The sequence below is a fragment of the Sturnira hondurensis genome, unplaced genomic scaffold, assembly GCF_014824575.4.
Source record: "Sturnira hondurensis isolate 20B ecotype Veracruz unplaced genomic scaffold, ASM1482457v3 Scaffold0010428, whole genome shotgun sequence".
Taxonomy (NCBI): Eukaryota; Metazoa; Chordata; class Mammalia; order Chiroptera; family Phyllostomidae; genus Sturnira; species Sturnira hondurensis.
Window position 1 is genome coordinate 11318666 of NW_028083059.1, and position 24563 is coordinate 11343228.

The window sequence follows — 24563 nt, forward strand, 5'->3', positions numbered from 1 at the left end:
CATCAACAATTTGCAGCAGAAGGAAAAAATAAACATTCAACCAGAACAGAATGAAGAAATAAGAATTCAAAAAAATGAAATTACTTCTGTGTTAGGCAGAATTCTAAGATTCCTACTTCCTGTGACCCACACCCTGACATAATCTCCTTTTTAAGGTATGAGCCAGACCTGTGACTCTGATGGAGTAGTCCTCCCACAATCAGTTTACTGACAGTCGACTGAGAGTTCATCCAAAGGGAAATTGTGCTACATGGGTCTGACCTAATCATGTGAGCACTTACAGGGACTGGGAGGCTTTCCTGAAGGAAGAGATTAAGAATTTCATAAAGTGAGAGGACCTATGGAGGGGCCCATATAACAAGAATCTGCCAGTGACTTCTAGTTGCGGAGAGTGGTTCTAGCTGACAGCGAGTAGAAGCATTGCACCAAAACTCTAAGGGAGCTTGGGGATATCTCTCCCTAATCAAATCTCCAGATGGGGCATACCTGACTTGTTCCTTCATTTTAGACTTTTGATACCATATGCAGAGGGCCCACTAAAAATGTACTGGACTCTTGACTCATAAAAACTGTGTAAAAATAATGTTTTGTTCTTCTGAGCCGTTAAGTTTGTAGTAATTTGTAACACAGTTAAAGAAAACCTAATACTTCTGCTTTCTATATAGATGACACTGTGCTCAGCACTTTATATTCATGATCTTTTAGTTGTCCTTGTTGTAGAAGTAAAGGATCTGACACTTAAAGGGGTTATATAACTTGTGCGAGTGACAGAGAAACAATTTTATATCCAGATTGACTAACAAAGCCCATATTCCTAAACACAGCTGCTAGGAAAGTTGAGCGTTCTCCTTCAGTCTCACGGCCTCAGCCAATGAGATATCTGGATATCAAATTCCCTCTGTACTTTCATCAAACTCTGTGGGGATTCTTACTGAGATAGACTTCTTTCTATTGAGATTGTTTTTACTGTATTAACATTGCAAAGAATCTGTTTAATTAATTTATTTCATTAGAGATTTATGAAACACCTACTATAGGAAAACATTGAATAAAGTGCTGGGGGAATTTAAAATTTAATAAGACAGCCTTCAACCCTCAAGTTTTTGCATACTAATGGAAAAATAAACGTATAGCTAAATATGACAAAGAAGTAAGAGGTAGGGTCGAATTCCCTAGCCTCAAGATTCCAAGACAAAACATTCATCTGTTAATTCATCTGACAAAGGGATGTTTATAAAATAACATTCAGAGACACATTAACATACGCTAACTTCAGATGAGACTGTATTTGTGGGACTTTCCCGACTCTTTAACACTAGGTAATAAGGTAATAAGGTAATAACACTAGGTAGCACTTAACTAATTGTATATTTGCCTTTAAAATTTTAGACAGTAATAGTAATAACTTTGATCATTTTCCCCTTATTATATGCTAAGCAATGTTCTAAGTACTTAAAATATTATCTCATTTAGCTGTAATAAAAACCTATAATTTATACATACTACATTATTATTATATTATCCTAATTTTACTCATGAGAAAACTAAGATACAAAGAGGTTAAGCAACTTGTTAAATATCACACACTCAGGTATTTAACTTGGGAACATACACCCTCGGCCAGTATCTCTTCCACAACATAACCATTCTATCAAAACAGGAAGAAAAAAAGCCACATGGAGAACCGGGTACAGGTACATGCAGGGAGATAAACAGAAGGGGAATGGCTTGTTAGCAGTACTTTCAAACTGAGGACCATAAACCATCTGTGGGTGATGAAATCACCTGAGTAAATCACAACCAGTTTTTTTTTTTTAAATTATGTATATACGGGCAGGGTACATCTCAAGTTTAAGGATATTGTGGAATAAAACTTCTTTCATGTCTATGGGTCTACATATATGTACGTCACTTTACAAATGTGATTCATGTTGTTTTACGAAAGTTTGAAAGCAACTACTTTAGCTTAGATTATTCATCTTGACTATCAATGATCTCAGCTGGGATCTTCTCGTCAAAGCTCCGTAAAAAGTAACATCCGTTTGAAGTCATTAGAGAGCATTTGGAGCATAGCATTTGAGTTGTTGACTAAAACGAGACCCTCATTCTCTAGATTTCAGGCAGAGAAGTGGAAGTCATTCTGTGATTAAAGAGGCTTTTATTTGTGCGGAGATGGGAGACCACCTCATTTCTGCAGAGGGAGAATGCAGGAGAGTGTTTGGAAGGACACAAGCCCTTCTCATGAAGCACGAGATCTGTTTGATCTATTGAAATGAATGAGTGCCCCCCTCACTCTGCCCCGTGCACTTTTAGAGGGACAACAGGTTTTCCATTATTAAGAGCTTGCCCTTCCACTCTCAAAAAATATCCTGGTTGGACGATAAATTACATGACCGCCCTTTCCATAAGCGAGGAAAAAATGTCCCTGGCCTAGAGATGTGTGAGGAAAGGCTGTGCAGGCTGTGCGCCAAAGATGTTCCATCCTTTTATCCAAATTGTCATTTTCCTGTGCTTTTCTTTCTCCGAGCAAACCCTCCGAGACACACTTGTAGAGAAAACTCCCCATTTTCCAATTCAGGAGTGTCAATAAAGACCAGAGGACTTGAGGGTTCTCAGTAATTCTCAGGTAACTGAACTCCCTATGAGAAACTGGGTAATTTTATATTCCACTTGAAGCTATTCTCTCTATATATATTTTAAATGTAGGCATGCACTGCATCTTCTAAGTGGTTACAATAATATTCCGGCCCTTTAGATGTTTCTGTTGTCATCTAGTTAAAATCAAGCAGCCCTAGTTTAATACCTGTGACATGATCATTTAAACCCCAAAATGTTCTTAATATATAAATTCTATATTAATCAAACGTTAAAGACAAAATAGGACACAACAAAAATGAAGGCTTTTCCCCCCCCTACGGTCCAATTAGAGAAACTTTTTGAAAGAAGTGAGAGATTATGTGATGCATGGTAGCTGATGCAGGCTGAACTCTGATGTTTTAATAATAAGTACCAGAGCCTGGGTTTCAATAGAACAGCATTGTTTGAGATCTTAAATTAATGCTATTTATTTCGACTTTATTTTTCAACTTTTAAAAACCTTTTAAGGTTTCATGGGCTTTAGAGTTGTATAAAACTATATAATGAAGTTCTGTATATATACACAGAACTTTATTATGTTGTTCTATTTTTTTATTTAATTGACTTTATTGGGGTGACAATGTTTCACAAAACCATATGGGTTTCAAGTGTACAACTCAACAAAACACCATCCGCACACTGAGTCACGTGCCCACAGCCCCAAGCAAAGTCTCTTTACCTTCCCATTTTCTTGCCTTTACTCACTTCCACCAACCTCCAACACCCTTTCCCTCTGGCTAACACAAAGCCGTTGTCTGTCTATGTGTTATATGCCATTCTATTTTAAAATAAATAACTGATAAAACACTGAGGCTGCACTGACTGGTGTGTCTTAGTTGGTTGGGTGTCATCCCACAAAGTGAAAAGTCACCAGTTCAATTCCTGGTCAGGGCACATGCCAGGGTTGCAGGCCTGTCCCCAGTTAGGGCACGGGGCAACTGATTGATGTTTCTCTCACATGTCAATGTTTATCTCCCTTTCTTCTGCCCTCCCTTCCCCTCTCTCTAAAAATGAATACATAAAATCTTAAAAAAAAGCACTCTGGCTTCAGAGTAGGTTTGCTTCTTATAAGGGTTACCTATGTTACCAGACTGTGAGACACAGAAGAGGGAAAGACACCTTGCTTGGAAATGAAGACCGGTTTTCTACAATAAAACAAACAGATGAAACCAGGCCTGCTGGCATGCTGGCTTCACAGGAATGCCAGTTCAGCAGAATAAATGTTAATTGCCAAGAGTATGAACTAGCCAGGTAACTGTCCTCTCCGGCTAGGCCCTTCGCCTGCTTCTCCGGTCAGCTCCACTGCCCACGCAGACCCTCCTGTTCTATTTATCAGCTCCGCTCAGACCTTCTTTGGTCCTCCACTACCATCTACTCTCTTTCTTGACGTTCATAAACAGAATTAGCCCTATTAACTGAGATTAACCTCAATCTCAGTTGTAGTCAGAGAACTTTAAGGGGGAAAAAGAGATTGGATTAAATAAAATAACAAGTACATAAACACTTAAAACAACGCCTACAATAGAGTAATGGCTCACGATGTGTTCCCTTTTCTTAAAAATAACCTATTTTACTTTAAAAATTAACACAAGTAGCCCTGGCTGGTGTAGCTCATGGATTGAGCTCGGGCCTATGAACTACACGATCGCGGTTCGATTCCCAGTCAGGGCACATGCCTGGGTTGCAGGCCAGTTCCCTGCAGGGGACTCACGAGAGGCAACCATACGTTGATATTTCTCTCCCTCTCTCCTTCCCTTCCCCTCTAAAGATAAATAAATAAAATCTTTAAAAAAATTAACACAAGTAAGGTTTAAAAAGTCCACTTCATCTCATAGATCAAGTTAAAGATAGACATACTTCCAAATCACATTAATTTTCACATTTCAAACAAAGAAGATAAAAGAATAACTCTAGAGTAACTAATAAGTTTACACAGAATAAGATTTTCTATAGTTTCTGCAAGTGGTACTTTAATGACCTATTTTCTACTCTCCTTGATGTGCGGAGGTACAATTTTCTTTTCTATTTTAAGACATTCTCATCTGCTGTTCTGCCCTTGGATATTTCTTGTAGGTTTGAAGTTTCCTCCAGAAGACAATTGTGGATTTATTCATTGGCATTCCAACCTTATTACTGAGCCTCTTTCATTTTGAAACTTTCCCACACTGTATGCATGACCAAGCATGCCCATAATACAGTGGATTCTCTATTTAATTTACAGCTCTCAGCCCAATGCACAAGTTTTTGAAGATTTTTGACTATTCTTTTAATTCACCATGAAAAAACTAAGTGTTGCAGCTTAAAATATACCTATATTGTTTCACATAGAAGTATAAGAAATGAAAAACTATTCCTTTAAATATCTAGAACATTTAGAAAAAAATACCACCACATCCTCTGGTAGAACTCTAGCTAATTATAGAGTGGGAAATGAGGCAAGTTATTTAAATGGTATCCAAACCAATAAGTTGGGACACTTTCTTTTTGTTTGTTATAAAAGTTTTCCTTTTTGTTATTAAATTTATTGGGGTGACATTGGTTAATAAAATTAAACTGTTCTCAAGTGTACAATTCTATAATACATAATCTGTATGTTGTATTGCGCATTCATCACCTCAAGCCAAATCTCCTTCCATCACCATTTATTTCCCCCTTTACCCTCTTCCACTTTCCCTTACTCCTTTTCCCTATGGTAATCACCACAATGTTGTCTGTCTCTATGAGGTTTTTTTCCCCTTAGTCCCTTCACCTTTTTCACCTAGTCCCCCACCTCCTTCCCCTTTGACAGCTGTCAGCCTGTTCTTTGTAGCTATGAGTCTGTTTAAATTTTGTTCGTTTATTTTGTTTATTAGATTCCACACTGAGAAAAGTCATATGGTATTTGCCATATCCTAATTGGCTTAATTTCACTTAGCATAATACTTTCCAGGTCCATCCATGGTGTCCCAATAGTAATTCCTTTTTTTCTTTTCCTCTCTCTCTCTCTCTCTCTCTCCAGTCAAGTAGCACTCTGTTGTGCAAGTGTACAGCTTTTTATCCACTCATCTACTGGTGGACACCTGGGCTGCTTCCAAGTCTTTATTGTAAATAACACTGCAATGAACACAGGGGTGCCTATACTCTTTCAAATTAGTGTTTCAGAAGTGGAATCACTAGAGTGGAATCACTGGATCATAAAGCAGTTCCATTTTTAATGTTTTGAGGTAACTGTATACTGCTTTCCCCATTGGCTGCACCAATCTGCATGCCCACCAACTGTGCATGAGGATTTTTTCCACATCCCTGCCAACACTTGTTATTTGGTGATTTATTAATGATAGACATTCTGACAGGTGTGAGATGATATCTTATTGTGTTTTTTCTAATCTTCAGGTGAAGATATGTTGATTGATTTTAGAGAGAGAGAATAATGGAGAGAGAGAGAGAATTATAAGAGGGAACCCCAAAATCCTGAGAATTTATTTATAAAAAATGTATTTATTCATACACATTTAAACTTCAGTCGCCTTCAAAGTATTCTCCATCTCATGCAATACATCTATTGTAACATTTTTTCTACTGCTTAAAAGTTTTTGAACTCATTGATTTTGGTGCCTTTTAGTGCTTCTGCCCTTTCATGTCACCTCTTCCACATCAGCAAAATTTTGCCCTTTGAGGACATTTTTCATTTGGGGAAACAAAAAAAGTCACTCGGGCGAGATCAGGTGAATAGTGAAAGTCAGGCATGGGGGTCATGTCATTTTTGCTCAAAGAATGCTGAGCACTCCCTGTGGTGTGTGCAGATATGTTTGTAAATCACCCATCATGAAATGAGCAAAGCATTGAGTCTTCAAAAGAATTCACTGAAGCTGAATGTAGCCTCTCACAACAATGCCAGCTGGTACCCTGATACAGATGGGTTCCTAGAACACTCATCTGGTGGGGGAAGCCTGTACTACAAGGGGATCACCCTCCAGAAGATAATTCTGGTTTTTTATGTGTGTGTCCCCACCCCACCATGTATCATTGTGAGAGAAACATCAATCCATTGCCTCCCAGTTGCCTCTCGTACACTCCCCAAATATAGATAGAACCCATCACCTAGGTATATGCCCTGATCAGCATAGCTACTTTTGGGTGTTTGAGGCAATCTCCAACCAACTGAGTCATATGGTCAAGGTTCATTGTGGTTTTAATTTGCATTTCTCTGATGATTAGTGACACTGAGCATCTTTTTATATGTCTTTCGCCATCTGTGTACCCTCTTTGGAGAAGTATCTATTCAGGTCCTTTGCCCATTTTGTAATTAAATTGTTTGTTTTCTTGGTGTTCAGTTGTATAGTTCTTTACAGATTTTGTACATTAATCCTTTATCAGATGTATCATTGGCAAATATGTTCTTCCATTCAGTGGAGTGTCTTTTCATTTTGTTGATGGTTTCCCTTGCTGTGCAAAAACTTTTTAGTTTTATGTAACCCCACTTGTTTATTTTTTATGTTGCCCTCGCCAGAGGAGAACTATCATAAAAAATGTTAGTATAAAAATACCCGAGCCCTGGCTGGTGTAGCTCTGTGATCAAGTGGTGGCCTGGGAACTGAAAGGTCACCAGATTGATTCACAGTCAGGGCACATGCCTGGGTTATGGGCCAGGTCCTCAGTTGGGGGCATGTAAGAGGCAACTGGTAAATGTTTTTCTCACACATAAATGTTTCTCTCCATTTCTTTCTCCCTCTCTAAGAAACAAATTTAAAAAAATTTTAGCCCTGGCTGGTGTAGCTCAGTGGATTGAGTGTGGGCCTGCGAACCAAAGGATTGAGGTTCAATTCCCGGTCAGGGCACATGCCTGGGTTTTGTAGGCCAGTTCCCAGTAGGAGATGCATGAGAGGCAACCATACATTGATATTTCTCTCCCTCTCTCCTTCCCTTCCCCTCTAAAGATATATAAATAAAGTCTTTAAAAAAATGACATGTCTTTCATGGACTATTTTTTAAAAATTTAAATGTCTAAGATATTACTGCCTATATTTTCTTCTAGGAGTTTTATGGTTTCAAGACTAACATTAAAGATTGTAATCCATTTTTTAAAATTTATTGATTGAGGAGAGAGAGAAACACTCTAACCAATTTAGCTACCTAGCCCGGGCATGACTTTAACCCATTTTGAATTTATTTTTTGGTGTGGTGTAAAAAGGTGGTCTAGTTTTACTTTTTTGCATGTATCTGTCCAATTTTCCCAACACCATTTATTGAATAAACTATCTTTACCCCATTGTATGATCCTGTTTTGTCAAATATTAATTGATGATAAAGGCGTGGGTTAATTTCTAGGCTCTCTAGGGTCCTCTAGGCTCTCAATTCTGTCCACTGATGTATATCTGTTTTATTATGCCAGCACTATGCTATTTTGTTTTTGTAATATAGTTTGATATCAGTGTTTCTTCTAATTTTGTGCTTGTTTCTGAAGAGTGCCATTTAAGGCTGCTATTCCCTTGTTGATTTTGTCTCAAAGATCTTCCCACTGATATCAATGGGGTGTTAAAATCCCCTACTATGACCATGTTACTGTCAATTTTTCCCTTTATGTACATCAAGATTTGCTTTAAATATGTGGGTATGCCTGCGTTGAGTGTATAAATGTTTACAATGGTTTTATCCTCTTGCTTATTTGATCCTTTTACCATCATGTAGTATCCTCCTTTATATTTTATTACAGTTTTTGTTTAAAAGTCTATTTTGTCTGATATAAGTACTGCTGTCCTGGCTTGTGTGTGTGTGTGTGTGTGTGTGTGTGTGTTTGTTTGTTTGTTTTCATTTGCATCATACCCTTTTCCATCCTTTTACTTTCAGGCTGTTTGTGTCTTATGCTGAGGTGGGTCTCTCATAGACAGTTTATATATGGGTCTTGTTTTCTTTTCCATTCAGCTCCCCTATGTCTTTTGATTGGAACATTTACACCATTTATATTTAAAGTTATTATTAAAAGGTACATATGTATTGCCATTGTATTAATTATGTTAAAAGAATTGACTGAGAGAATATTCTCTTTTCTTCTTTTTCTTAAAGAAGAGTCTTTAACATTTCTTGCAATACTACATTGTCAGTAACAAACATTTTTAGCTTTTTTTTTTTGGTCTGGCAAGTTCTTTATTTCTCCTTCAATATTAAATGGTGGCCTTGCTGGATAAAGTGGTCTTGGTTGAAGGTTCTTGTTTTTCATCACTTTAAATATTTCATGCCAGTCCCTTCTGGTCTGAAATGTTTCTCTTGAGAAATCAGCTGACAATCCTATGGGAGCTCCCTTGCATGTAAATGTCTTTCTCTTGTTGCTTTCAAAATTCTATTCACTGTTAATCTTTGCTGTTTTAATTATGATGTGTCGTTGCAGGCCTCTTTGTTTTCATCTTGTTTGGGACACTGTGCTTTCTAGACTTGCGTGTCCTTTTCCTTCACCAGGTTAGGAATATTTTCACCCATTATTTTTTCACATAGTTTCTTAATCCCTTGCTCTCTCTATTCTCCTTCTGGTAGCCCTAAGGTGCAGATGTTGTTACACTTCATGTTTTCCCCAAGGTGCCTTAAACTATTCTCATTTTTTAAAATTCTTTTTTAATTTTTGTTCCTGTGTTTATGTATTTTCTTCTATGTTGTCTTCCAAATCACTGATCTGATCCATGGCTTTATCCAACCTGTTCATTCCTTCCAGTGTAATCTTCATTCCAGATATCGTATTCTTCATTTCCGACTGGTTCTTTTTTATGGTTTCTATGTCCCTTTTCATGCTGTTGCTCTTACTAGTTCCTTGAGCATCCTCATTACCACTTTTTTTTCAATTCAGTATCTGGTAAATTGTTTGCCTCCACTTCAGTAAGCTCTTTTTCCGGAAATTCTTCCTGTTCGTTCACTGGGGGATGTTTCTATCTCCTCATTTTGGCTTCCTCTTATGTTTGTTTCTATGTATTAGATAGATTTGTTGTGACTCCCAATCTTGGTTGGGTGGCCTTACATAGTAGGTGTCCTGTGGGAAGCAGTGGCACAGTCTCCTTGATTACTTGAGCTGGATGCTCCATGATGTCTTTTGTAGGGGTTATGTGGGCCCTCCTGTTGTAATTGCTGTTGGCCTATTCATGCATGGGGTCAACCCTCAGGCTGATTGACCATGAGTATCAACCCTGACAACAGTGTATGGTCTGCTGTGCAGTTGCTGACCACATGAAGCAGAATTTACTTCAACAGGGTCTCGTGTCTGCTGAGATTTTCCTTTGGATGTGCTGCTTGTGAAGCTAATTGCATCCTGCTCTGACATGGTCCGAAGCTGGCCATTGGGTGTGTTTGTTCTGGGCCTCTTTGGAAGGACTCTGATGCAGCACAATGTAAGATGCTGCCTGTGACTGGCCCTGGGAAATGTGTTTGGAGCTACAGAGCAACTAATATTTTATGGTTGCCTCTGCTGGACCTGGATGTGTACAGGAAGAAGCTGTGTACCAAGGCTGACTTTTACCAGCACAAGGCCCAGGGGAAAGACAGCAAAAGTCCTTAAGAATCCCAAGGTCTGCCTCCAACTGTCCCCACCTGCCAGCAATTTTTGTAATGGAGAGGATATGAGCTAGATGCTAACATCCTCAGTGAATATAGGAGGTGTGACCAGATAGATGAACACAAAAACTGTTGGGAATTGTAATGTGCTTCCTATGCATCCTAAATCCTTCACGCCTATCATAGTGTCCTTCACTTCCGAAACATATTTGACTGACAATATAAGTCCTCCCCAGAGCGATGTTCCAGATCCTCTTCTGAACTTAAACCTCTTCCGAATCATTCTCTTGGTTCAAAAAATCACCTGTTCTGAAACTGTATCAAGTTGCCTCAGTAAATTCAATACTGTGGGATAGAAAAGAAACTGCTGAGTTAACTCTATGTGGTCAGCTTAACTAGATCACTAAAAATAATGCATCTACAGGCATAGCTATAGCTTCATATGGAAAATTTAACAGAGATTATCTATCCTAGACTATGTGAAAAAAGCAATCATTTTTATTGAGGAGCATAGGTAGGTTGTATATGTGTGTTGGATTTATTAATTGCACTTGTTATAATCTAAGACACTTAAGTCTTTTTTTATGATCCAGTCAAGAGGGATGTCTATCAATGTGCCAATCTGGCACAGCTGGTTATGTTGGCTATTCACAGCTGAAACTATCATGCATCACACAAAACAATTTCCAGTAGCATTGGGCTAGTTGCCACCATCGTGCTCCACTTTCCTCGAGTTGGCAGCTATGAGCTACAAACTGACAGTCACCCTTCCCTGCTAAATGTTCATGAGTCAGCACAAGTTCGAGGTCTGCTCATTCCTCCACCTCTCATGCCCATGATTACTGTGCTACAAGAAGGGGAAAAAGGTTTACCGTTTTGGAAAGGTTGTTAACACCTTGTTTAGGTGAGTAAATGAGGAGTCTCTCTATCACTTAATGATCATAAACTGAAATACGCCCAGTCCCTCTTTTCTCCTGTCACCAATGCTAATCTCTCTTCATTTTGTTCATATCTACAATTTTACTCCTACTTCTTTTTAAGAGCTAGGAAATAGCTGGGTGTCATAGTCTTATTTCTTATTTTTCAATAGGCTATAGGTTTTTGGTCTCTGTTGATTCCGTTAGGTTGTAGAGTTATTTGTGTGTAAGGCTCTTCCACAGCAATAGGCAGCAGAAAATTCTTTCTGACAAGCCGTAGCAAGTTGAATTGAGTCATGAGATATTCCATCATATAGCTTCCAGTGAGGCAAACAGTCCTTTCCTAAGGTAGCATATGCTTTTGCAGTTTCAACAGGACTGTATGGTCTCACATGACTGAGATGACTTCCTTCACTTATAAAAAGTTACAGAAAGGTGCGGAGTTAATATTTGATCGAGTTAATTACATTTTAAAGAGGTAAATTTTACCAGGCTTTCTTTCTCCTTAAATTTAGTCAAATCTATTTTTTTAAAAACCTTAGCACTGAATTACAGGTCAATTTAAATATTTTTTTACTCTATTGTTTAAGCATTTCCTAATGAGAATCTCATATCGATTCTTTTCCATTTTATTTAAAATGTCACACAGTAAGTGAAATAACAGAAACTATCCTATCGACATAGTATTTCTTTGTTTTTATTAAATTTTCAGGTAACTGGTTAATAAAAATAAATTTCAGGTATAAGGAATGTAAATTGGTGTAGCCACTATGGAAAACAATATGCAGTTTTTGGTTTTTTTTTTTTTTTTTGCAGTTTCTTTAAAAAATTAAAAATAAGCCCTGGCTGGTGTGGCTCAGTGGATTGAGCGCAGGCCTGCGAACTGGAGGATCTCAGTTCAATTCCCAGTCAGGGCATATGCCTGGGTTGCAGGCCAATTCCCAGTGGGGAATGCATAAGAGGCAACCATACATTGATATTTCTCTCCCCCTCCCCTTCCTTTCCCCTCTAAAAATAAATTTAACATTTTTTTTAAATTAAAAATATAATTACTATGTAATGCAGCAATTCCTTTGCTGGGTTTTTACTCCCAAAATAAATTAATTCATATGAAAATGAATTAATTTGTAAAAATTTTATTTGATTCCCAGACTTTGCAGCCAGAAGCCATTTCAAATTATGACATTCTTTTTAATGTTTTCAGATGCCATTAGGGCTTTCAGAACAAGTGGTAGATTATCAGCAGATATTAGTTAACTTATAAACTTTCATTCGAATATCCTTCAGAGACCCACGGGACCTGGAGGATATTATAGCTCCAACGTCAGCCTGAGAGTAGCATCAGAAATGCACATCATCCTTACTGCCCTCCACGATGCAGCAATAAGCAAGGAAAGGGAGACTATAAACCACTGACTTGAAACATATAAATGGGTTGAAAATAAATTGAGCTATTACATTTGTTCCCAAAGCCAAATTTACCTAGCGCACACATAAGCAGCCCACTCATTGCATCAAAGGACTTTCTGGTATCTAGTAAAATAGTTGCTATTTGTTCCAATTTTCTGTTTGCACTCCAGAGGAGTTGTGCATTAGCCTATGCAGATTATCTGATGCTTATCTCCCAAGATAAAGCCTAGTTGGATAAGGGCTTATTAGATTTGTGATTACTTTATTTAATCATGTAGCAAAAGTGCTGGTCTCTATTATTTTATGCCTACACGCATTGTATAAAAGGATATTTTTCACAATACTGCTAAGGGGTAACATGCAATGTTGAGGATAAGGCTATGTGGATATATGTAATTGGATAGAGAACTACAGACTGCCTTGATTCCAAACCACAGATAATATCTGATGCTTTAAAAATGTAATATGAACGATTTAAATGGATTACATTTACTCACAGTCTGTTTCTGAAACTAGTGGCTGTTTAGTGTGCTGGTGGCACAAAGAAGTTAATGTGTTGCTAAAAAAAACCCCTGAATTTTTATAAAGCTATTTTGAAAGTAACTCAATGCCACAGAAACTAATATCAAGTATTCTTTGCTTTTCAATTGACACTGCGAGGCTACTCCAAATTTTTATTCTTCAGTTCAGCATCTGCAAAAAAAGGAAGGCACAGAATACCTCACTGGGATATTTCTGGGTATGACAATCATAAGAAACAGTTCTTTAGAACACACCCTGAAACATTTCAAAGGTTTTTTTTACCTCAAATATTGACTAACCCTGGGTGTCCCTGGAATAGGAAACTGCATTGGAAAACTGAGCAAGGGAGAATAAAGGTAAAGCCAGTTGATAATCTTGAGGGTTTCTATAACCTATATCCTGTGAGACAGCACAGTACAGGGAGAAGGGCCTAGCCTTTGAAGCAACTTTTTTTTTAAAGATTTTATTTATCTCTAAAGACAGAGTAAGGGAGGGAGAAAGAGAGAGACACATTAATGTGTGAGAGATACACTGATTGGTAGCCTTTGCACACCCCCAACTGGGGACCTGGCCCACAACACAGGCATGTGCCCTGACTGGGAATCAAACCAGCAACCTTTGGTTTATGGGCTGGCACTCAATCCACTGACCACACCAGCCAGGGCTGAAGCTAGTTCTTGGATCCACCCATTATAACCTCAGCAAAATACAAATAGCACTAAACTTGCATTTTACAAAAGGTAAATTCACAAAAGGTGATTAAAATACACACTTCTGAAAATGTTTAAAAGATCAAAAAAGATAACATATAAATAATGTAATCAAATATTTAATGCTAAGTAAAAGCCAGTTGTTTCATTATAATCATTGTTAATAATATAAACAGATATATGCACAAATATTCATATATAAATATTCACATATTTATATATAGTTGCACTTTTTCAGTAATCAAATGAAGGTCTAATCCAATGGCACACTGAGTTCTCAGAATGGGCTTCATGGCTATATGTTGGGAAAATAATGACATTCAACAAAATGCACTATACAAATTCACTTGGTAATTAACCTACTCAGAATGAATGCACTTTTTAAACCTATAGTATCTAAAGCTAGGATTTCAAATTAAAAAAAACAATAAACACACACAAATATCGTTTCCATTATCACTAATCTTTTACATTAACCTGGTATATCTGACTGAGTCGGAGAGATCCCACTTTTCTTTAAACATATTGATTATATATAAAGAAAAAATGGTTAATGGAACACAGGTATAAAACTAAAATTCTGCCTAGGACTTCCCAATTATAGGAACCCAGTTATACATGCTTACAAAACAAACAAAAAAGTTAATGAGCAAATAGTTCTAGTTTAAGTGTACAGAACATAATGAACAATTCAGAAGGATTCAACTTCAGCAGAATTGTATATAGTCAGAGTTTTTTTTTAAAGCTAGTTTCCAAATAGATATAATCTTTTGAAATATGCTACATACTTTTTCTTAATAGCTGGAAAACTATGTTTGGACTCTAACTGAAGTGATTTCTAGAGAAGACACATGATCCAAACCTGAAACTAAAACCCCAGGTACATATACAGAAATGTGCACAGTATTCCCAAGATATATGTACAGAGGAAGAGCCACTTAGTAAATGTACTGGGTTTTGGTAACAGTATAATCCGCTCTCATTAGGCAGCTCCCTCTTGTACATTAATATGTGACATCACACTCTCATATAACATTTCATAGCCGAGTGAAATAAAAAGTCCCTCCAGATTGCAACTGGTAAGATAATCAGATTCTGTAATGCTCATTATAACTGCAATTATGTAACAAAACTCTCCAAAAATAGTTCAGTTATTGCAGTTATTAATCATTCTGGTTTTGTTTCAAGTACTTGCTTTATAGTCTGCTGGATAGACTCCATTATTCTACAAGTTGAATGTCGACAGTCAAACATGTGCATGGGAATCCGCTGTTCTAATGGCCTTTCAGCATAATTTACCCTTTCAGTTTGTCATTGTGAATGCAAAAAAGTAGAGAAATAAAGCTGGTGTCCTAAGAGTCACCAACCTTTGCAGTAAAGAGAAGGTGGTCTTTAACAAAAAACAACTTAGCAAATAAGAAACTTTTTTCCTAGAACCAGAAATAGTGCTGCTTAAGAAGTTAGTCTCAGAATACCAATCATTTCTTACAGAAAAAGGTGGAGGAAAACTCTTGAAGAATCTGTATTTTTATAAGGAAAAAAATTATAAGAGGGCCAGCAAATGTGCATTTTTAAAGGTTCAAAGTACGAACATCACGGATAGAATGTATTTCTAAACATTCTATCCATAAAACCAGGTAAACTAATTTAACTACGAAATGCCAAGTAAAAGACAGCAGATTTATTATACAGAACAAACACCATCTGTACCACCTTAAATCATGGTTATAGATATACTCCTAGAAAAATATACACCTGGAAAATTCTCAAGCCTAATCTCTGAGATGCCAGAGGATTAACTAAATAGGATTCCAAAACACACCCAGAGATAGCAACTCCATAATTATTTAAATGTTAACATGTAGAGAGACCAGAAAAATAAATATAATAATATATTGACATGGTTTACAAAATTCACATCACTAATTTCATAGAGTCCATGATTTTTTCAATTTGGCTACATACATTGGGCCCCAGGCTTTGCCCTTTTCTGGAATGACCAAGAGTCCACATTCCTGGCCAGTAGGAGCAAATGTGAAGTCTTGGGAACATGTCCTTGCCATTTCTTTAATATCCACAGGCATGATGTTACTGTAGGAATTTAAAATTTCACTGACCACATCTTGATTTTCTGCCTTGGAAAGTGTACATGTAGAGTACACAAGTAACCCTCCAGGGCGTAACGCCTTAATCGCAGACCTGCATGTAATCAGGGAAACACATCAGACTGGTTAGGTACATGAAAAACAAACTATGGAGTCTGAGGTCAAGGAAACTCACATTCATGAAACTTACACTGACTTAGACTGTAATAATTTTGGATGGTTTCTAGCCTTACAACTATTTCTTTTCAATGTTTCTGTGCACAGCTAAAAAAATGGTAATCAAATCAATGAACGTGGGAAAGGCAGACAGTGTATTTGATTGGTTTGCTGTTTTGTTCTTTTAAGGACAGTAGAATCAGGGTGGAGTATGAGATAATAGGTTTGTCTCTCACTACACTGAGTGGTAAGCGTGGATAGGTGGAGTGGAGCAGCTGGACTTCAAGAGAGGGGTTAGGGCACAGGCATAGTTGAAGTCATGTGAATAAGTAAGATTTCTCACTTATTCTTTAAAAAAAAGTAGACTATCAACAGACACTCAGAGAATGTCTGTATTTAAAATGAGGCAGAAATTAGAAAAGAAATTAAGACTTCACCAGATGAAAGTGTAGCTTATAGGAAGAAAGGTTTTGTGTGTGTGTGTGTGTGTTTGCTTGTTTGTTTTTGAAGGGAAGACCTACACATATCTGCAAATGCAGCTGCAGCAGAGGAGCAGTGTCAGGCTTCAGAGTGCAAGTGGAGAAGTTAACCTTCGAAAAGACGGGCTTCGGCTCTTCATTGGAAACAGGACAGGAGCATGAACATGGGACAAGGATGTTTTAAGGTAAATGAAAGTTTCAATAAACAGCCTTGATAGAGAGAGGCAAATTAAAACCACAATGTGATACCATCTCACACCTGTCAGAATGGCTATCATCAAAAATCAGCAGACAACAAGTGTTGGGGAGGATGTAGAGAAAGGGGAACCCCTTTGCACTGTGGGTGGGAATGCAGATTGGTATAGCCACTGTGGAAAGATGTATGGAGATACTTCAAAAAATTAAAAATGATCTGCCTTTTGACCCAATAATCCCATTTCTGGGAATATATCCAAAGTATCCCAAAACACTAATTCAAAAGAACATAACCACCCCTGTGTTCATTTCAGTGTTATTGATAATCACTAAGGTATGGAAGCAAACAAGTGTTGGAGAAAACAAGTTGTGGGGAAAAGGAGACCCTAGTTCACTGTTGGTGGGATTGCAGACTGGTACAACCACTATGGAAAACAGTATGGAATTTTCTAACAAAACTAAAAATGGATCTGCCTTTTGTCCCAGCAATTCCACTGCTAGGATTCTATCCTAAGAACCCTGAAACACCAATCCAAAAGAACCTATACATCCCAATGTTCACAGCAGCACAATTTACAATAGCCGAGAGTTGGAAGCAACCTAGGTGCCCAGCAGTAAATGAATGAATCAAAAAACTATGGTACATTTACACAGTGGAATTCTGTGCAGCAGAAAGAAAGAAGGAGCTCCTACCCTTTGCAACAGCGTGGATGGAACTGGAAAGCATTATGCTAAGCGAAATAAGCCAGGTGGTGAAAGACAAACACCATATGATCTCACCTTTAACAGGAACCTAAACAACAAAACAAACAAGCAAGCAAAATATAACCAAAGACACTGAAATAGAGAACCGGTTGATAGGGACCAGAGGGGAGAGGGGAGGGAATTTCAGGGGAAAAGGGAAATGATTTACAGGAACAAGTATAAAGGACATATGGACAAAAACTAATGGGGGTGGAAATGGGAGGGAGGTGGGGAGCACTGTGGGGGTGGGCTGGAATGGGAATAAAAGACAGAAAATTTTATTTGAACAATAATTAAATTTAAAAAAGATTGTACAAAAAAAAGGATATGGAAGCAGCCCAAGTGTCCACCAGTAGATGAGTGGATAAAATAACTATGGAACATGTATAGAACGGAATACTACTTGGCCATAAAAAAGAAAATTTCACCCTTTGCAAAAGCATGAATGGACCTGAGAACATTATACTAAGTGAAATAAGCTAGTCAGAGAAAGACAAATACCATATGATTTCACTCATATGTGGAATCTAATGGACCAGGTGAATTAACAAGCAAAACATAGACAGGCTCATAGATGGAGAGCAGGGTGACAGGTAGTGGTAGGGGGCGGGGGGTGAGTTTGAAGGGTAGGAGGATTGAGCAGAAAGGAAAAAGAACTCATGAACATGGACATCAGTGTGGTGATTGCAGGGAGGTAGGGGGTTTAAGGGGACTAAATAATAATGGAAAAAATACAATAAAGATTAAATTTAAAAAAAAAGAAGAAGAGTGGAGCAGGAAGCAAGGTCATCCACTGAAACACAAAGCTGGAAAAGTTTTAGTCCAGCTGCTGTGGTGAAACTTTAGAGCAATTACTAATCAATACTTTAAATACATGAAAAAAGAAATCATGTTCCAGAACCTTTACTGGGTTTAAGAGTACAGTCATACCCTGTCTCACATTTATATTTAAACAACAAGAGCACATCCCATAATGGAGGTCTATAAATAAAGATCTACATAGCAAAAGGTTATTTGCAGATGCAATTAAATTAAGCCTTTTGAGATGGAAAAAGATCATTCTGGATTATCAGAGTGGGCCTAATGCAATCACAAAGATCCTTACAAGTGGAAAAGGGAAGCAGGAGAATCAGAGAAAGAAAGGTGATGACTGATGCTAAGGCTGGAAGGATAGGCTTGCTGGCCCAAGGCCAAGGAATGTGAGCTGTTTCTAGAAGGTGGAAAAGGTAAGGAAATGATTTCAGGATGCTATAACAAAGATACCATAGATTGGGTGATTTAAACCATAAACATGTATTTCTCACAGTTCTGGAGACTGGGAAGTCTAAGATCAAGGCACTGGCAAGTTTGGCATCTGATGAAGACCTGCTTCTAGGTTCACGGATGGTCACTGTGAAGACCAATAAAGACCCTGTATTGCCTCACATGGCAAATGGGCATGGGAGCTCACTGTAGTCTTTTTTATAAGGGCACTAATCCCACTCATGAGGACTCTAACTTCATAACCTAATCACCCCTGAAATCTCCATTACCTAACACCATCACCTTGGGGATCAGGAGTCCCACCTGTAAATTTTGGGCGTGGGGGGCAAGCACTCAGCCTGCTGCACTCCCCTAGAGCTTCCAGAAGTAACTGTAGCTCTGCTAGCACCTTGATTTTAAAGCTATGACTTCTAAAAGAATACGATTGTGGTAATTTGTTACAGCAGCAATAAAACAAATGCATACTCCGTGGCAGCATTTTTAAACTTTTTAAATAATGCTATACTAAGGCATCCGTAGATTTTGCTAAAACTGTATGTTACAACTGTACTCATTTTGGATCATTTTCTACTGACTACAGTAACGGATAAAAGACTTTCTTTTAAAAAGTTAGATTACTGTGCAAGGAATATATGCAGATTATCTGTAAAGTTATAGCATTTGGTCCTAGTTCCACAATTAGCCAAGCCAATGCCTAGCCAAGTAAGTATAATTCTTTCTCATTACAGTTGTACAAAAGTACATAGAAGCCTTATCATTTACAAACAGTATGCTTCTGGCTTGATGCAAATTTAAATTAATTTCTATAATGTTGCCGATGTTGGCTGATTCTTCTGTTTTGTTTTCATTACAGCATTCATAACTTATCTTTCTAAAATTAGGTTGGTGTAACTTAACTGGTCTCATTAATTTCTACACAAGGAAATTGTTTAGAAAGGTTTTGTTACAAATTGGATTCATCTCAACATCCTAGAGCAAAATGTCGGGATTCCTGTCAAATGGTTTGTTGCTGTTTTGCTGCTGATGACTGTTCTTTAAGTACCATTTCTTTCCTTTGGCTTGGAGTAGTGGGAGATTTTAAAAATACCATAATTTGTATTTAAAGATCAGGGAAAACAGGCAATGAGAGAAAGAAAAAAAACTCACTCCCAGGGTTCATAAAGCCACGACCTTTCATGCTAAATATTACTTTATGCCATAAAAGGCATTTTTCTCACAAATTGAACCAGTCCAATATTGAGGTTACTACTGGTTTTGGAGAAAGTATAAATCTATTTCTATATTAGCATTTACCAATGCATATAAAAGTTTCTTTGCTTCTGATACAAAAATGGCTCTAGGTGCTCAATTTTAATTAAGGCTGGAGTATTTAACAACTCTGTCATTAAATTAGTTCAATGACTTAAAAACCAATACTTCTGGTATGGTATTCCATTAAAAATCAAAAGAGAAATTTATTATGTGTTTTATAATATACTAAATGAAAATTGGCACATGCTTAAAATATATGGACATAAATGTACAGTACTCTGGCCACTACAGAGGGGCCTAGGATAAATCACCTGCTTCCATAACAATTCACAAGTTTTAAAACAGTCCCTCAGAATCTAACAACTATTATTATAGGTTTCATCCAAATCATAAAAGGACTATATATGTATTTGCAAGACAGACAAGTATGAGAAAGGTTGTATTGCTTCAGGAGAAAAATGGCAAGAATTCAAGAAAGATACTGCTTAGTAGTTCTTAATAAGCCAGGTAAGAAATTTTTAATTCTGGAGGATGAAAAAAAATTTAGATGTTAGAGAGACTTGAGGAGCACTAATACCCTGGAAAAATTGTGGTAATTACCATACAGAAAGATCAGGCAGGATTAGAGAAGAAAAACAAGACTTGTTAGAGTTGGGTTCTAACAGACGGAAAAAGGTTCTCTATGCTTATGTAAATTTCTGTGCTATGCAAAGTTATTCTTTTTTCCCCTCACCTGAGGATATGTTTACTGATTTTAGAGAAAGGATAGGAGAGGGAAAAAGAAACATTGATGTGAAAGAGAAACATCAATTGGTTGCTTCCCATTTGTGCTCTAACTGCGGATTGGACCCACAACCTTTTGGTGAACAGCACGGTGCTCCAACCACTGTACCACCTGGCCAAAGCAAAGTTATTTATTTTTTTAAAAATAAGAGGAAGGAAAACCATACAACTAAGCATCATCCATTTTGGCATGATAATACACTCTGCTAATCTCCAAATCAGCTGTGTCTTTCGACTTCTTTTATGGCTGAACAAGGCCCTGAGTACTGGGTTATTGTTCTCCTGTGCTACAGCACTAGGTTGCATGAAATTGCATTAATTTCAAATTAAATTTCAAATTTCAAAAATCAAATTGTATTATGCCTGGCAAGCATTCTTTACCACTGAACTATAACTGATGCTAAAAAGCAGGTTCACAGAGCTTTCTAATCATACCAGTAGAAGGCAGGGGAAGATGTTATGAGTAACTACAGCAGATGAAGCAAAAGTATTATTTTCATCAGATTAGGTAAAAAGCACACCTAATACTTTAAACTGAAATGAGGCCTAGTAGACATTATTTTGGGCTTTATATATTATTCAATACACAATGTCCAAATGTAATGTACAGCCGCGGAAGTATTTTTAAAGGCAGCAGACTTGGCACATAAAAAGATCCTTCTGTCATTTTCCTGAAACATGTATATATTCCCCTCAGAAGCCTCCTACCTAAGTGCTGATTAGGCTTAGCTCTTCTTGAAGTAAGACTCTATCTCACAATACTGTTGTAGAAAATAAAGCTGACCTTGATTATAATATAGCATAAAATAGAATGGGAAATGCTTTTACCCAAAGTACTCCTAACAGAGAAAGAATAATGGCTTTTTTTTCCCCTACAGAATGTATGCCAGATACCCTATAGCCTTATGGCAGAGGCTGGCTGGACAAAAATTCTCCAAATCTTTGTCTTTCAGTGTATTATGGAATAGGCTGAAATACATTGTGTGTTTCGACCACCTAGTTAATAAAGCAGCTAAAAACAGATCAAAACATATTCTAAAAAATAAAGCCATTAAATAGAATACAATGTTAAGTTAAAATTTCCCTATTTACAAACAGAAAACTTATTGATTTTTGGCAGTTCAGAGTGTACCTGAATCGTACTTCAGGTCTACTACATCTTATAAATCTGTTGTGAAACCCAAAAAGCTCTGAAACTCAGTTTTTTCTTAAGTTTGTGGAAGACTCATTTGGCCTCAAAACCTGACCTAAATTGATATAAAGCTATTCATGGTCAATACTTAACCTGTGTGGTATAACTTATTCATATGTTTTGCTGAAAACATATTGTTTGATAACAGGGTGCTAACTCAGACACTACTGGGTGAGGTGATTTACCAAGCATGTATATTACCTTTTAAAAAATACAAAAAAACCTGGACAGTGTGGATCAGTTGGCTGGAGCATCACCCTACAAAACAAAAGGTCAAGGGCACATGCCTAGGTTGTGGGTTCAGTCTCTGGTTGGGGTATATATGAGGCAACTGAAGTTTCTCTCTTGCACCAATGTTTCTCTCCCTCTCTCTCTCCCTTCCCCTCTTTCTAAAATTAATAAGCATGTCCTTGGGTGAGGATAAAAATAAATAAATAAATCCAAACACAAAATGGAATTCTGAAACACATCTGGCCTCCAAGGTTTTGAATAATATTTTGTACTTGTATTTTAGATTCAAATGAGTTGTAAATATCTTCTGTACTATACCAACATGAAGAATTAGCTGCATCATTATCTGATGAAAGCTTAACTTAATTATTTTTTAAAAGTAAACCACTTAAATACTAATTTAAAAAGCATCAGATAGGCAAATCTGCAGTCTACCTGAAGGAGTCCATCAGCGTTTCCTTATTCTAATGCAAAGAAAGAAGGAAAACTGGGTTGTTTTGTGTTCTCTCCACACACCAAGGCTTCCTTAGCACTAACCCCCATGCCCCTGGCAAAAAGGGTGTCTTAATTCATATGTTTGTTATTTTTAAAAGAACACTCTGTACAATCAATAACAAAGCCACTTTCTCAGGAGTTCATTTTGTCATTTTCTTCAGTACTTTTCAGTGAATTTCTCCATCCTTGAAAGATCTGCTTAGAGAAAAATAGAGAATCAAGTCCCAAGAGTCATTTAAGATACTGGCTCAGAAACAAGATGAAAAAGTATTGCTTTCCCAGCACAAGAAGAGAGACCACTTTTATATTCCCAAACTAGTCCATGTAGCTTTCCAACTATCAGTTAGTAAAGTATGATGACTCAGGAAAATAAAAGAAAAATAATTACCCAATTTCAGCATCTTGAAGAAAAAAAGTATTATCTTAATGGAAGCGTAAGTTCCATAACCTTGAAAAACTAAACAAACTAAAAACTAAAACATCTTGGAGCCCCGACAGCTGTCAAAGTCCCAAAGGGAGGGAATTTCAAGCTTAACAATAATTGAAAACATGATGTAAGAGGGTGTCCTGTTGTTCCTATGGCAAATCTCTTGAATCTCAGAGAATGCTATTTTTATAAATAGCTATTGAAACAACCCAACACATTTTTAAAATATAAATTCCACTTTTATGTTCTATCCTTCAGGTCCTTGATTAGAAATGTGGCATTCAGTTGGAAGGGTCAATGTTAATTATATCACTAATTTCAACTATTTTCTTCATTAAAAAAGACTGAGCCCAAATTGCAGAAGGAAACAATCAGCACAGCAACAGTGCCATCTTTTGTCCAAAGCAGAAAGTAATTCCCCCTTTTCATTATTCCTCATGATTCAACAGGAAATATGTTAACTTCTTTTTATGTCTTCCTTGTAACATGTTTCACGCTACAATCACTGTCTCTCCGGCAATTCGTGAGGCAGAAGTGGTCACAGATGTATATACTCTTGAACAATTAAGATTACAGCTAAACATTACCATAATTAATACATTTACTCCTCACCTTTCTTCCTGTCCCTTTCACTACTATTAAAGCACCAAGGTGACAGCTATCATTCTTTCAGGTGTAAATATGGGGAAGCAATTGAGAGAAACAGATTTAAAGGCCCTGTATTGCCATAATATTAGCAAGTCTGTCCCCCTCATTTTAGAAACTCTAGCATTAAACATTTTTTAAAACCAAGTAAAATTGTAGTAATTAAAAAAATTTAAAATTACAGGACTGTTGATTCTGCAGTCAGTTCCTGATACCATTTAATATTCAATTAATATCTCAGAGAATCTATATAAGATTACTTTATAGGGCCACTTGCAACTTATGTAGAAAACAGTTATATAATAGTGTGGAAAAAATGTATGAAAGCTACTGGCAGTCTTTGTATCTTACTGCCCAAATGACGATTTTAACTAAATCCAAAACTGAAAAGGCAATATGACTCCAAAGGCCACTACACACACAGTACATATTCCTCCATGAGGGAATTCTTATTTTTTTAAAGAACAGAATATAATAGAATATTGTATTTCTGAATTGACAGAAATGTGGATTTGGTCCAGCAATCAATGAGATGCTGATCCTATGTTAACCAGTGAAGGACAAGTGATCAGCCTAAGTAATCATATTACCTTGTTTATTTGATGCTTAATTTAAAGAGAGCTTCACACATGGAGCCTTAATTAAACTTTATGGGGTGAACAGGGTAAATGGTCTCACCAATTTATGAAAAGGAGAGTCACAAAGACTTGGTGACTTGCCTGAAGTTACAGAGCCAACTAATGCAGCACAAAGACTGCCCCCTAATCTGAAGCTTTTCAGGGCCTGCAGGCTTCACCAGTGCTACGTGCCCTGCAGCAAATATCACCACTGCTAAAACAAGTATGGAATCTGGGGCAGTACAACAGAATGCCGCACACAGATATTTTAT

At 37.2% G+C, this 24563-nt stretch overlaps 1 protein-coding gene across 2 annotated transcripts in view; it reads right to left on the reverse strand.

Moving 5' to 3' along the window:
* NSUN3 (NOP2/Sun RNA methyltransferase 3) overlaps positions 1–24563 on the reverse strand; it is a 106601-nt gene that overhangs the window by 30723 nt on the left and 51315 nt on the right. Inside the window, exon 6 of one of the 2 annotated variants that reach the window (XM_037058994.1) lies at positions 14425–15907. The exons of the other annotated variant lie outside the window; for it this stretch is intronic. Within the exon in view, the coding sequence (XP_036914889.1) occupies positions 15637–15907 (271 nt within the window). The 3' untranslated portion in view covers positions 14425–15636. Of the gene's footprint in view, positions 1–14424; positions 15908–24563 lie in introns of those variants that run through there. 2 annotated transcript variants of the gene reach the window in all.